General features: G+C 42.2%; 1 protein-coding gene across 2 annotated transcripts in view; it reads right to left on the bottom strand.

Annotated features, from left to right (window-relative positions):
- Window positions 1–11,514, bottom strand: part of rbpjb (recombination signal binding protein for immunoglobulin kappa J region b) — a 61,108-nt gene extending 49,594 nt beyond the window's left edge. For both annotated transcript variants that reach the window (XM_032544286.1, XM_032544287.1), the window contains exon 1: window positions 11,282–11,514. In XM_032544286.1, the coding sequence (XP_032400177.1) occupies window positions 11,282–11,301 (20 nt within the window). In that variant the 5' untranslated portion in view covers window positions 11,302–11,514. The remainder of the gene's footprint in view (window positions 1–11,281) is intronic.
- Window positions 11,515–12,271: the final 757 nt, after the last annotated feature.

Below are 12,271 nucleotides of genomic sequence, written 5' to 3'. Positions count from 1 at the left end.
CTTTTATTTTCTCTCTATCTACTCCCACTTGGCTCTATTCCAGGAAACATGGCATTTCTTTTCATTGTTATGCGGACGACAGCCAATTTATGTCCCTCAAAAAATCTGATTATAACACTGTAACTCACTGCTACAGTGTCTACAGGACATTAAGGCTGGATGTCCTTAACTTTCTAATTTTAATGAAAAAAGACCGAAGTCTGGTCTTGGTGGCACTTCTCTGACCTCCTCCCAAGTTGATTTGGGTTCTTTGGCGCAGTATCGCAACCGATTGTAAAAAATTTGGGTGTAAAGGTGGACTCGAACTTAAATTTGACAGCCAGATTAAGCAGTGGTGAAGTCTAGCTTTTTTCAGTTAAGGCAGCTAGCAAAAATTAAACCAGTCCTTCAGAGACAGTAATCCATGCCTTTCTGACCACTCGGCTGGATTACTGTAATGAACTTTATTTGGGGGCTAGCGGGTCCTCCATTGCTCGTCTCAGCTTGTACAAATGCTGCTGCACGTCTTTTAACAGGCACTAGCAAGTATGAGCACATTTCACCTATTTTAGCTTCACTCCACTGGCTGCCCGTCAATTTTAGGATTCATTTTAAAATTCTTTTAATTGCTTTTAAAGCCTTGAATGGCCTTGCCCCCCCCTTACCTCTCTGAGCTGCTGACCCCTACACCAAGCCGATCTCTCAGGTCAGCTGACCACTGCTCCTGACGGTGCCTTAAGCTAGGCTTAAGCTCAGGGGGACCGTGCGTGCCGCGCAGCTCCAAAACTTTGGAATGGCTGCCTCTGCACATTAGACAGGCCTCCTCTCTGTCTCATTTAAAAACTCTTCTTAAAACCCACCTCTTTTCTTGGCTTTTAACACCAGGTAAGTGATGATTTTATGTTTATACCTTTACCACATGCCGCTAGTGCATTTATTGTTTTTATTTTATTATACCTTATTATATTTGTGCTTTTATTGTGTATCTATTTTTCTGTATGATCATTTTGTGCAGCACTTTGGAAACCTTGTGTTTGTTAAAATTGTGCTATATAAAAATGGATTGGATTGGATCTCAATGATTTGTCAATCGACAGAAAATTTTATTTGCAGATATTTTTGATTTTTTTATAAATAATTACTCTTTCTATTTTCAATCAAAATGTCAATCATTCTGGGGTTGCAGCTTTTCAATGGTGAAATTTGTCTGGTATCATTGTAAACTGAATATATTTTGGGGGTTTGAACTGCTCAGGATATTTGGAGTAAAAAGGTTGTTAGATTTAGAGCTGAAATGATAGTTGGTCAATGGTTGCAGCGTTGTTGCTTTTTAATTGATATTATATTATTTCACCCAGGCTGTTCTGAGAATTGTATGTTACAATTTCCTTGGCAAAATGTATTCTTATAGGGCCAAGTACCGAGCCCTGTGGAACCCCACATGAGAGAGGAGCAGTGGAGGACACCAAGTCATCAAAGCCAACACAGAAAGTCCGATGTGACAGGTAGGACCTGAACCACTCCAGTGCTGTGCCAGATAGCTACTCATTTCAGCTCTGCAACAATGTGTTTGCATCTATCTAATGAGCATGCCTTAATTGAAAACTGGGACTGTCAAAGAGTATGCACACTCTCTCGGCTCAGGCGAACTAACCACTGGCTCGCCCTGTCCTTGCCACAAAACCACCAAAAGGGCTGACTAGACTGCAACAAGAGAAACAATTGAATTTCTGAAAGAGAGAGCGAGAGCGAGAGAGAGAAAGCGAGAGAGAGAAAGAAAGAAAGAAAGAAAGAAGACCTTTAGCCCACATGCTGTGAGATGATCCCCAGCAAACCACGCCAGCTTTCGTGCGTATGTGCAGTTTAGCAATGACTTTGTCAGCTTAGGACTGCTGTCTGGTTTCAGTGCTGTTGTCATGATGAGGAAGGGGGTTGTTGTTCCTGCCGCTTGTTCCTCTTCTAAAACATGCTATCTTTTCCAAAATAGTCTACACTGTCATTAACAAAGATGTGAGACAAGACATGGTTTTCTGAAAAAAAAAAAAAAGCACACACGTCGTGAAACTAGCATGTTTAAAAAGATTTGATTAAGTGTAACATGTCAGATTCTCGTGCGGGTAAATAATACACACTAGCTGGTGAATTGCGGCAAAGCCGGGTTCATTTGTCTACAAGACACTTTGGTGAGTTGGGGTTAGAATATTTGAGGTCCAATTCAAATAAATCCAGTAGGGTGATAAATAGAGAGACTTTGCTGGTGACTTTTCAAGCTTACCCAGCAGAGATAAAGAAAACAAGTTGGTTTCCTCCCATGAGCTCATGTGAAACCTCAATTACATTCTTCAGCAGTGCTTCCAACATGATGGCAACGGTAGAGAACATCAGACTGCAGCCACAAGTGCAAGATGATCAACCACAGCATGAACAACCCTCTCTTCAAGAAAAAAAAAAGCATTGTTTTCTCAACCACAATCAATAGACTGTTCTACAAAATGACACACATGCCTATTACTTCATTGTGATCCTAAGCAAAAACCCAAACCTCCTGATGTCAACGGCCACAGGAATGCCACCAGGCGGATTCTTCAGTAAAACTCTCCAGCAGCCTTAGTTAAACAAGCAAAGAAACATTTGGAGATAACAGTGTGCCTTTCCTGGAATCCCAACCCCTCTTGCTCTCTCTCTCTCTTTGTTCTTTTTTCTTCAATATTTTCTCAACACTTAATAACTTCTTTTTGTGCCCTTATAGCTCTTTCTCCAACACATCTCTCTATCAGAGGGGGGGGGGTGTAGGCTGACTGTCCTGCCAGGGCTGCCATCACATGCCTACAGTGGTGTCCCAGCAGGACGGCTTGCAGAAAGCATAATTTAAAATTAGACACATTTGGGTTTAAAAACATGACATGCGAAATGTATCTGTCTATGCAAGGTTTTGATACAACATTGCTAAAAAATAAGCCAAATAAACTAAACTACGAAGTATTAGGGCTGGGCAATATGATGATATTGTCAAAAAGATATATAAATGTCTATTTAATATGTATATAAGGATGGGTATTGTTATGATTGTATCATTACCGAGTGCGAAAACAGGTTGTTATTTTTTTTGAAGATGAAGATATGAAAGGGGAGAGAGAGGGAGAATGATATGCAGCAAAGGGCCACAGGTCGGAGCGGAACCCGCGGCTAAGCTAACACAGCCAAGCAAAAATAAATTAAACTGTTTCCAAGCGCAATTGCTACAAATGTCTAGTCTAACAACTATAAACAATACAAAATTAGTTTTTTTATGGCTGTCAGAACACCTAACACTAAATTCAGCCTGGCGGCATGACACTAAAACCGGGCTGCAGAGCGGCGGTAGAGGACAGACCATCAGAGAGACCGGTAGCATTGTTCTGAAACACATGGCAGAGGCAGAGAAAATCAGTACGACCTAAGTCATCCAAGGTGTGGGAGGATTTCACACTAAATAAATCAAAAAAGTGTGTTAATTGCAAGATTTGCAAAAGCGACATGGCATGGCACAGGAGCACCAGGACGATGATTCAGCACCTAAAACGTAAACACAGAGTCTTGACGAGGAGGAAGGGAGTTCAACAGCAGTTCAACCTCACTTCCGTGTTGAAGTGAGGAACGTAACGTCCCTCCAGCAGCTCTTCTGGTGCTGGTTGTTTACTTGTTACCCAGCTCGACAAGCCCGATAAGCTAGCGTTAATAACCATAGTAAAGCAGGGGTGGTATAGTGTGCAAGAATAAACCCACGTTTTTATTCACTCGCCTTTTTTGACTAATTCATTTTTTAATCTGTCGTCATGTGTATATTCTGTGCTTTGCCCCATATCAGTTATTGTTGACAAATATATTTGTGTGTGTTGTACTTTTTAATTTCACTTTAAAGTTCTTTCATAGCAGTTAGTAATCTTAAACTGTGTTTAAATATGGTGTATAAATTAAAATGCAAGTTATAAATTAACTTGCATTTACTACAATAATGGTAATAATTTAATGAATAAGCTTCATGTGAACTTGGGTGTGTGTGTGTGTTACTGTCTCTTTAGGTTAATTAACTTTCCTACTAACTTAAGCAACAAGTATGTATGTAAGTATGTATTGAGTTGATGTAAATTGTGCTATTACACATACTATCTTTTTGATTCCAAAAAAAAACAACAGAGGCTTCTTGATGGGAAATGCATCATGTACACCACAGCAAGCCGCTGTCTTGACCGATATTTTCCTCATCGTGCTCGTCACTGACATGAGGCCTCTGACGATGGTTGAAGATGACAGCTCAGGGATGTTCAAGGAGCAACCGGTTTGGGCACTTTCTCAAGATTTGTTGCACTGTGAATTTGCACTGTCAGTTCTGTTTTTGAATAAAGGAGTGAAAATTAAGGATTTGTTTATTGTTTTGTTTGGTTTTTTATTTGATTCATTGAAAAAAAGAGGCCCGTACGTAACAGCAGCAGCTAAACTGTTCGTATGGTTACATTTGCGGTAATCTACGGTGCACATGCATGCCGAACTGTAGGGCAGTCTGTTACTCTTAATCACAAACAATTTATGTAATAATATTTCAAAATAGAAACCATTACACTTCATGTTTTGTATTCATAACACTATTGTATTATTTTACAAATTAGCTACAACAGTAATAGCAGTTACCCTATGCATTATTTTATTAAATTTACCCGCAGAATTTTTTATTAAAATATTTGCAGTGCAGTTAATACAAGAAGTCTGCACCTCTATCCGCATGTGCACCCCCCACCCCGAGTCAGCTACCACCACAAACAGAATATAACTCAGTGGGAAACACTGTATGTCTTGTAATCGAGATATGAACTGACCTATATCAGGATAAGATTTTGGCCATATTGCACAGCCCTACTAATGATTACACAGAATCTGTCTGATGTCAAATTTCTTTGACATGGTCACAAACAAAAAACAAGTGTTACTCCTACACCTGCACTGGTATGCTTAGTTGTAACAAAGGATCAATCAACAGCAAAGGAATGTTTACATCAGAGTCATGAGCAATTTGCCTAAAGAGGATATGAGTGAAATACTGCTCTGTGGCTATCAGCAGACTGTATATGAAGCCACTAACAGTCCCAAGGCTACAACAACATTTCTTTCAGAAAGGTTTACTACAGGCAGACTAAGTGCTTGCCACTCCCTTCTTATCTAATACAGTAATAGTGGCAGTTGCTTTGAGCTGTGGGAGGTGGCTTTGTTAGGGGCTTTCCCAACATGGGAGATCCTGGGTATATTCCTCTGAATGGTTGAACTGGCCCAGAGTGGTTGTCAGAGAACAGACAGAATTATCTACCAACAGCGAGACACTGTTAACAATGTTTCGGAGCCCTCGCTACCACAGCTGAGAATAACAAGACAATGACCTGGGCCAATGAAATAAGCTTTTCTCTCCAAGCATGGCTCTCCGGTGACTTCTCCTGAAAGCTTAGCGCATCATAATCTAGTATTGTAAAATAGATCCGAGGCCTAGCGTAAGTCCTCTTTTAACAGTCAACTTCAAACTACAGATCCCCCTGTGTCACTCCTAAGGAGAACGAGGGACAAACAAAAACAAAGTGTCAATAGAGTGATATTTTTCCTCTCAATTTGAGCTGCCCCAACATAGGAAGAGTTAGCTCACTGCGGCCGAATAAAAGCAAACAGGAGTCAGACAGGGGGAATTAGTTCATGTTTTCTGAATGAAACATCCTGAATGTAGAGGGACAGCGGGAGCAAAAACTGCTGACACAGTAGAAACCAACATTCCCTTGGCGAAGCTGTAATCGCTACACACAGCAAAGGAACAGGGGCAGGGAAAGGCGAATGCTGGGGCTGAGGAAATTCTCTTGGAAGAGGTGAATATATGTGAGAAAGACAACAAGGCGCTCCAAAACAAGAGTTGGTGGACAGGTACGTACTTCCATTGCATTTGCCTCGTATTAGCTTTCTCTCTCCTGTCCGCTCGCCTGTTTTAGCTAAGCAGTGACGCCGATGCCAACAACAACACCAAGAGGACTTGGGCCTACATCAAACATGACAGCAGGGCTGTTTTGAAAACCACACTGGTTTTAGATTTTCATCAGAATGTTCCGTCCCATCCTCGCCGAAGCAAACTGCAGCAAGATTTTTGGAAGAGCCACAGAAAAAAAAACAAGTATGAGCTCAGACTAACGCATTCCAAGTCTTGCACAAGTAAATAAATGCCCCCTTGTCGTGGCTTTTGTGTGAGAAATCCAACCCCCTTATCAAGGCCTGGGCTTGGAAAAATGAAGTAACGCAAGACCGTCAAAAGGTCATTCAAAAGGGAACCACTTGCTATGAATAAGCAGGAGGAACACATTATGATGGCATATCTGGTTTGTGCACACTTTAGCACGTGGCTAAGAACCAAGAATCAGGAGTGCCAAGCTGGCGGAAATCTAAGCCAAATTACGCAACCATGTGCATTTCTATCCCCTTGGGTGTCTCCTGTGGTTGTTCACCTAGAAAGACAGACTGACACAAACAGAATGAAAAGGGAAACAAGAGAACGAAGACACTGACTCAACCAGGGCGTGTGGTGCTTTAAGAGATCCATCATCACTCAACCAAAAGTTGAATCTGAACCCTAAATGGAACTATAGGCTTCGGGGGATATTTCAATCATGTGAAGTAATGGATATGCATGAACTTCCAAAACAATAGGCTACTGTATGCACAAGAACAAATCCCCCTAAAGATGTCTGGCGGTGGCACATTTTGCTTTGGTGCTTTGCCTGTGACTTCTGTACGGATCCCTCTTGGCTTGTAACACACACACACACACACACACACACACACACACACAAAGAATTTGTACAGCTCTTGGTGGATATAGGGCAGCTTTGGAGGCTGCAGAATACTGAGGTGACAACACAGATCAGGTAGCTTGTGTCATCTCTGTCGTTAACCTATTCATCAGCGCTGCAGCTAGGGTAGTGGTGTGTGTTTGTGGGAGGACATGGGGCTGATGCTTTGAGGGGAAGGGGGTGGGGCAACTCTGCATGTCTTTTAACTCTAGTCTGAGCCTTTGCCACCATAAAGGTCAGCACTTCGACATCTGCTGCTCTCCCTCTCTGAACCTCTCCTTTCATAAAAGGGAAGAGGAGAGGACCCTGGGGAATGGATGCACGTGCACACACAGATCAACTTTTATGTCTAGGTACACTCACACTCCCTTCCACATGCACTCACTTGATCACCATCGATACAGCCGCAGAGCTCAAACCGCACGCTCATTTGCTAGTAATAAGAAATGCAAGAACACAAGGTTTGTGACTCAACAACAGGCTCAGTAGCATCATTATACCAGCACAGAGACACTTGGCTTTTGGCCTGAAAGACTCAATCCTTCTTCAATTTTGTCAAAGGGATGGAGGGGGGGTTAGCAAAATGAAATCCCGTCCCTCTAGGGCACAGCAAAGGCAGAGCAGTGTTGAAATAAGTGATTCATGTTTTTATCATCCCAGGTGAACAGTGCTGCTCTTTCAGATATCACAATCAGTTTTGCTGGCAGAGAGAGGAGGAAAAAAAAAGAAAAAATTACAACAGCAACTTGGGCGATGACCGTATCAATTTTTCCTTACCGCTGATGAAGAAACAATATATGGCAACCCCCGTCATGAAAGTAGGGATGTCACAATACCAAAAAATATCTAGTAGTCGGTACCAATACCACCAAAAGTACACAATACTCGATTCCAAAGTAGATGCCACGGTGTGTGAAAAAAAAGGTAATTGCTACCAATTCCAGTAAAATTTCATTAATGTTAATAAGCAATTTGATACCACGGTAAAAGACACAATAAATCCCTTCCCCTCCTGTGTAATTGTATTTTAGGTAGTGTTGTCAAACTATTCAAATATTTAATCGCACATTTTTATCTATTCAACGCTAGGCTGCGACAGGCAACGGCAGAGAAACATATTTACTGTCTGGTTGGCGTTCTAGGTGAAGTTGCAAAACGCCGGTCCGGAACAATTGCATCCCGTTGTACCTACGGTACTGTAGAAAAAAAGAGTATTGTCACTTTTCAGAATTTTGGTACTGACTTTGTACCTAAGTACCGGTTCTCGTGACATCCCTAGACGAGAGGAGCGTGAGTTAGAGCAAGAATGGCAGGGAGCCTTAAGTAAGTGATGTCAGTGACTGTGTGGTCGTGCAAGGAGAGCAAAGTTGTCACCATAACTGATGTTGATGTGCTAATGCTTGCTTGCAATGTCCCTCTAACGGTTTTATTAACTTAAAATTTCTCACATAAGTACAGCTCAATGTGCTTTACAAAAAAGCCTCTTGGATAACTCTTGTTGCTAATTAGCATTTTGTGGAAGTCAGTTAAAAGATTCAATCAACACTACAAATAGTATACAGCAATGCAGGTCTCAGATACACATTTCCACTACAAATGAGCAAGATTGGTGAAATATGGCCGCCATAAATCACAAAATTTCGTAAAGGGCTTAGGGAGAATTGCTTATAACTCAAGATAAACTTGAGCAATCCTGCCAAAAAACGTTTAAGAAACCTGACATGACGACCTGAACGTACGTACCAAGGTTCGTTAAAGTCCAATAAAGAAGGGCAAAAAGGTGGGACTTCTTGTGAATGCTGCATTTATTGCAGTGATGAAACAGGTGTGTGCTTGAACTCATCCCTTTTTCAATACAGCTTTAAACCAGCTGAAGTGACTCAGCTTTGTAAAGACCAAAATCCATTCAATGCTGCTGGTGGCTTTGACTTTTTGTGATTGGGCTGCTTCCTAGGGGCGGCTTTGCCTCAGGTAGTAGAGGCGTCACCTACCAATTGGAAGGTCGCTGGTTCGATGTAAATTTGTGTTATTGTGGCAACCTAACAGTCTGAGTAGAACCATGCTACAATACCAGGCTAGGAACATTTCTGCACAGCATCAAATGATGGGGGGTTTCACTTGCACACATGTGCAACACAAGAGTAGTCACCGAGGCCTGAAAATCGGCAGCTATTCTTTATAATCAATAATACGCTTGAGATACTTTTCAAGAAAATATGACAAACATTTGCATGTTGGACCCAAAATGAGGATTGACAAAAAAAGACCCTATAACCTTAGCCTGTGTTTTGCTTAAAGGACATTTCAGTGTGCTCAAAGGTATGTGACATGTGGGCAAAGAAACCTAAGCAAAGACCACTTTAATTTCGCCCAGCAAACTACAACTCTCTCTCCACAACCACCTTTAAAGCCTACAGGGAGTGAGCGTTTAATACTTGAAATATACAGCAAATTTTGGATTGTGTCGTTACTGTCATGTTTTTCATAGTACATGCTACAAAGTCCTAGCTCTTTGGCAATTACAGGAGTTGTACATTGAATAAAATGGTTCATGCACTCAAATACAGTGCTTCATAAAAGCAAAAAACGTATTGTGGAATTGTCAGACAAATTTTGCAACTGCCATTTGAAACCATGCACATCCAGTATAAAACACCACAGTGGGAATGTGGGAATGGTGTTGACACACGCTTGATGATCTTGTATATAAAATAAGTAAAAATAAAAAGATTTCCAGGCAGCAAACAAAAATAGGCAGAAACAAAATACAAATATCTCTTAGTGCAACACATAAACTTACAACTGAAGGGACAATGAAGTCAGTATTACCTTCAACTTCTCTGTAATGCTTTTTACTAGAGAGTCATAATACCAGTAACAAGCGTGTGGTTGTGGAGCCCCTCCCTGTGTAAAGCCAGAGCCATTCAAACAGTACATGGGGCCGTGGTCAGGCTCGGTGATGCCTCCAACCGTTACTGTGAACATGACCAGCCATCAGCAAAAAAAAAAAAAAAAAAAAAAAAAAAGACTCCTTATGGCACTTTATTGCAGTTAAACCTCTCACCCAGCCCCCCACCCCCCCCTATCCTCCTCCCACACACTGACCCCCACTCACAGCATACATGAACTGGAGATATCATCTGGACAGGTGGCCAGCCACCCAGACCTGACCCGCCTGCCCTCTAGCTTGCTCTCACCCCCCACCCCCCTCAACAATCAGGTCTGTTGGAAAGCCCCAAATGAACATGCCCAGCCCCCCCCCCCCCCCCCCCAATCTCGTTTTATCACAGATGTATTATCTAGTAGCAATTATTGAACGTGCAGAAAGCCTGATTAAATCGTTTAGAATTATATCTATCTCAGAGATTAAAACTTTAAATTTGACAAAAAAAAAGTGTGTCCAGGCTTGATGTTTATGCAGCTAGTTATCTAATATTTAGAGCTCACCATGGGATATAATTTCGGTGTTCTTTGGGGCAGAAAACGTCACTTTAATGACCAACAGACGTAAATGAGAAACTTAATAAAATGCTCGTTGTAATTCAAAGATTAGTATAATGTAGCAGTAATATTAGGGTTAAGCACACATGACTATGGGTGAATTTTGTCTTAAGATGCACTGCAGTGTTAGGTTGGACTTTTCATTAGCATCCTGCTTACTGTACAGAGATGCAGATCGCTGTAAATAGTAACGTTAGATATTATTTTCCAGCACTCTCGTCCACTCACAGGGAGCTGAAGTCGTAAAAGTAAACGCTAGTCACTGTGTTTGGTAGCTCTAGCTAGCTAAGTTTAAAGATTCGCAGCAAGCACACCGTGTAAAGCGAAAACTATCTCACAAATGCAGTCGAGTTAACATTTTAAAAACCTTGCTAAAAGAGATGCCATGCTCACAAAGCCACAACGTGTTTCAGTCAGATATCGCTAGCTAACATCTATTATCGGACAGCTAGCTGTGCTGAGTCGTGAATCCAGTTCGTAAACGTGCTGCCCGGCTAAATGGTGAGCACGTTTCGAAAACAAATAGGAGGACCAGCTTTCAGCGTAAGCTACTCGGGGGGAATGAGACAGCATGCGTGTTAAATTATTTTCTAAAACATGCCTCGCTGATGTTGTGTAGCTCGCTGGTTAGCCTGCTAGCTTACAGCTCGCCGTTGTCGGGGAAAAAGACCACCGAGGGTGAAGTATCGTTTAGCTGGGGCTAGCTCACAAAACACTGCAGCAACAGTCGGCTCAGGCAAGTAACGTTAACTGGTCAAAGAAAAAAAAACACTCGCACGCAAACACATTGAGACAAAGAAACGACTTCCAGCGATTAAACCGGTGGTCAAAACATTGCATTTTACCCAGGCTACAACACATGGATTACAATTAAGCTGTTTGTTTCATGGTAATAACTTGTATTATCTTCAACTCCGCTCCCCACCGCCAGCCCCGAATCTCAGACTCACCCTGTCACAACAGGCGCCATCTTCCACAAACTCTCACCAAAACTCCAATACTCGCGATATCCTTTCTCTCCCACAGTCCAACAATCCGCCGAGACAACAGAAGCAGACTGGAGGTGTAGGGACGAGGGAGACGGAGAGAAAGGGGGTGGGTGAGGAAGACAGAGAAAAAGGGGAGGCGGCGGGTAGCAGCAATAGAGAGAGAGTGAGCGAAAAGGGCAGACGCCACAACAACAGGCGTGGGAAACTTCACAGATCACGCGAGGCTTGGAAAACTCTCACAATAGGCGAGCATAGAGGGAGCGTCCCCTATCGCGAGATGTGCGTGAAGTGGAGAAGTTGTTTATCTTGTGGTGCCGAAATACTATTCCCACGTGTTTACCGGGTAATAAATTACAGCACCGATCGGTTTAGTGGTGAGGAAACCCTCGGTTTTCCCAGGCTCACACAGATTTTGTAGTATGCATCCTCGTGGCGTCTCTGCAGTATTCAGCATTAACAGCTGCATCTAATTACAGCTAAAACATCCTTTTTATTCTACAATTCTTTACAATAGTATAGAAAACAAGCATGAGAGGGGATGAGACTGCAAGGACACGCTGACTTTAAAGAAGACTAGGAATTAAAGGGTTTCTCGCTGCACACCAAATTTTCTATTCCCTTGGGTAACATTGCAGTTCCTGTTTAGAACTGGAACAATGGTGTGAACACATGTGAATGGGCCATACAGGGCAGATTAGTGCATTGCCATCACATTGGGGAACCCCATGACCACCCTCCTCACAGCCAAAACCTCAGTCAAAGTACAAGGGAGGCTATTATTTAGAACGATCATGCTTGGAAATGTGGCTTGGACTTTATTAGCCTTTCTGTTTGCTTCAGTTTCTCCTCCAGCCCGAGTGCATATGCAAAAGTGTGTCTTTGTATCATCCCCACTACAAACTAGTCAGGTCATTCTTGTTTATCTGGGAGGGGTCAGAAAGCCATAAACCT

The sequence above is a fragment of the Etheostoma spectabile genome, chromosome 19 (assembly GCF_008692095.1).
Source record: "Etheostoma spectabile isolate EspeVRDwgs_2016 chromosome 19, UIUC_Espe_1.0, whole genome shotgun sequence".
In the NCBI taxonomy this organism is placed as follows: Eukaryota; Metazoa; Chordata; class Actinopteri; order Perciformes; family Percidae; genus Etheostoma; species Etheostoma spectabile.
The sequence above is the reverse complement of the archived record's forward strand: the minus strand, read 5'-3'. Positions and strand labels throughout refer to the sequence as shown.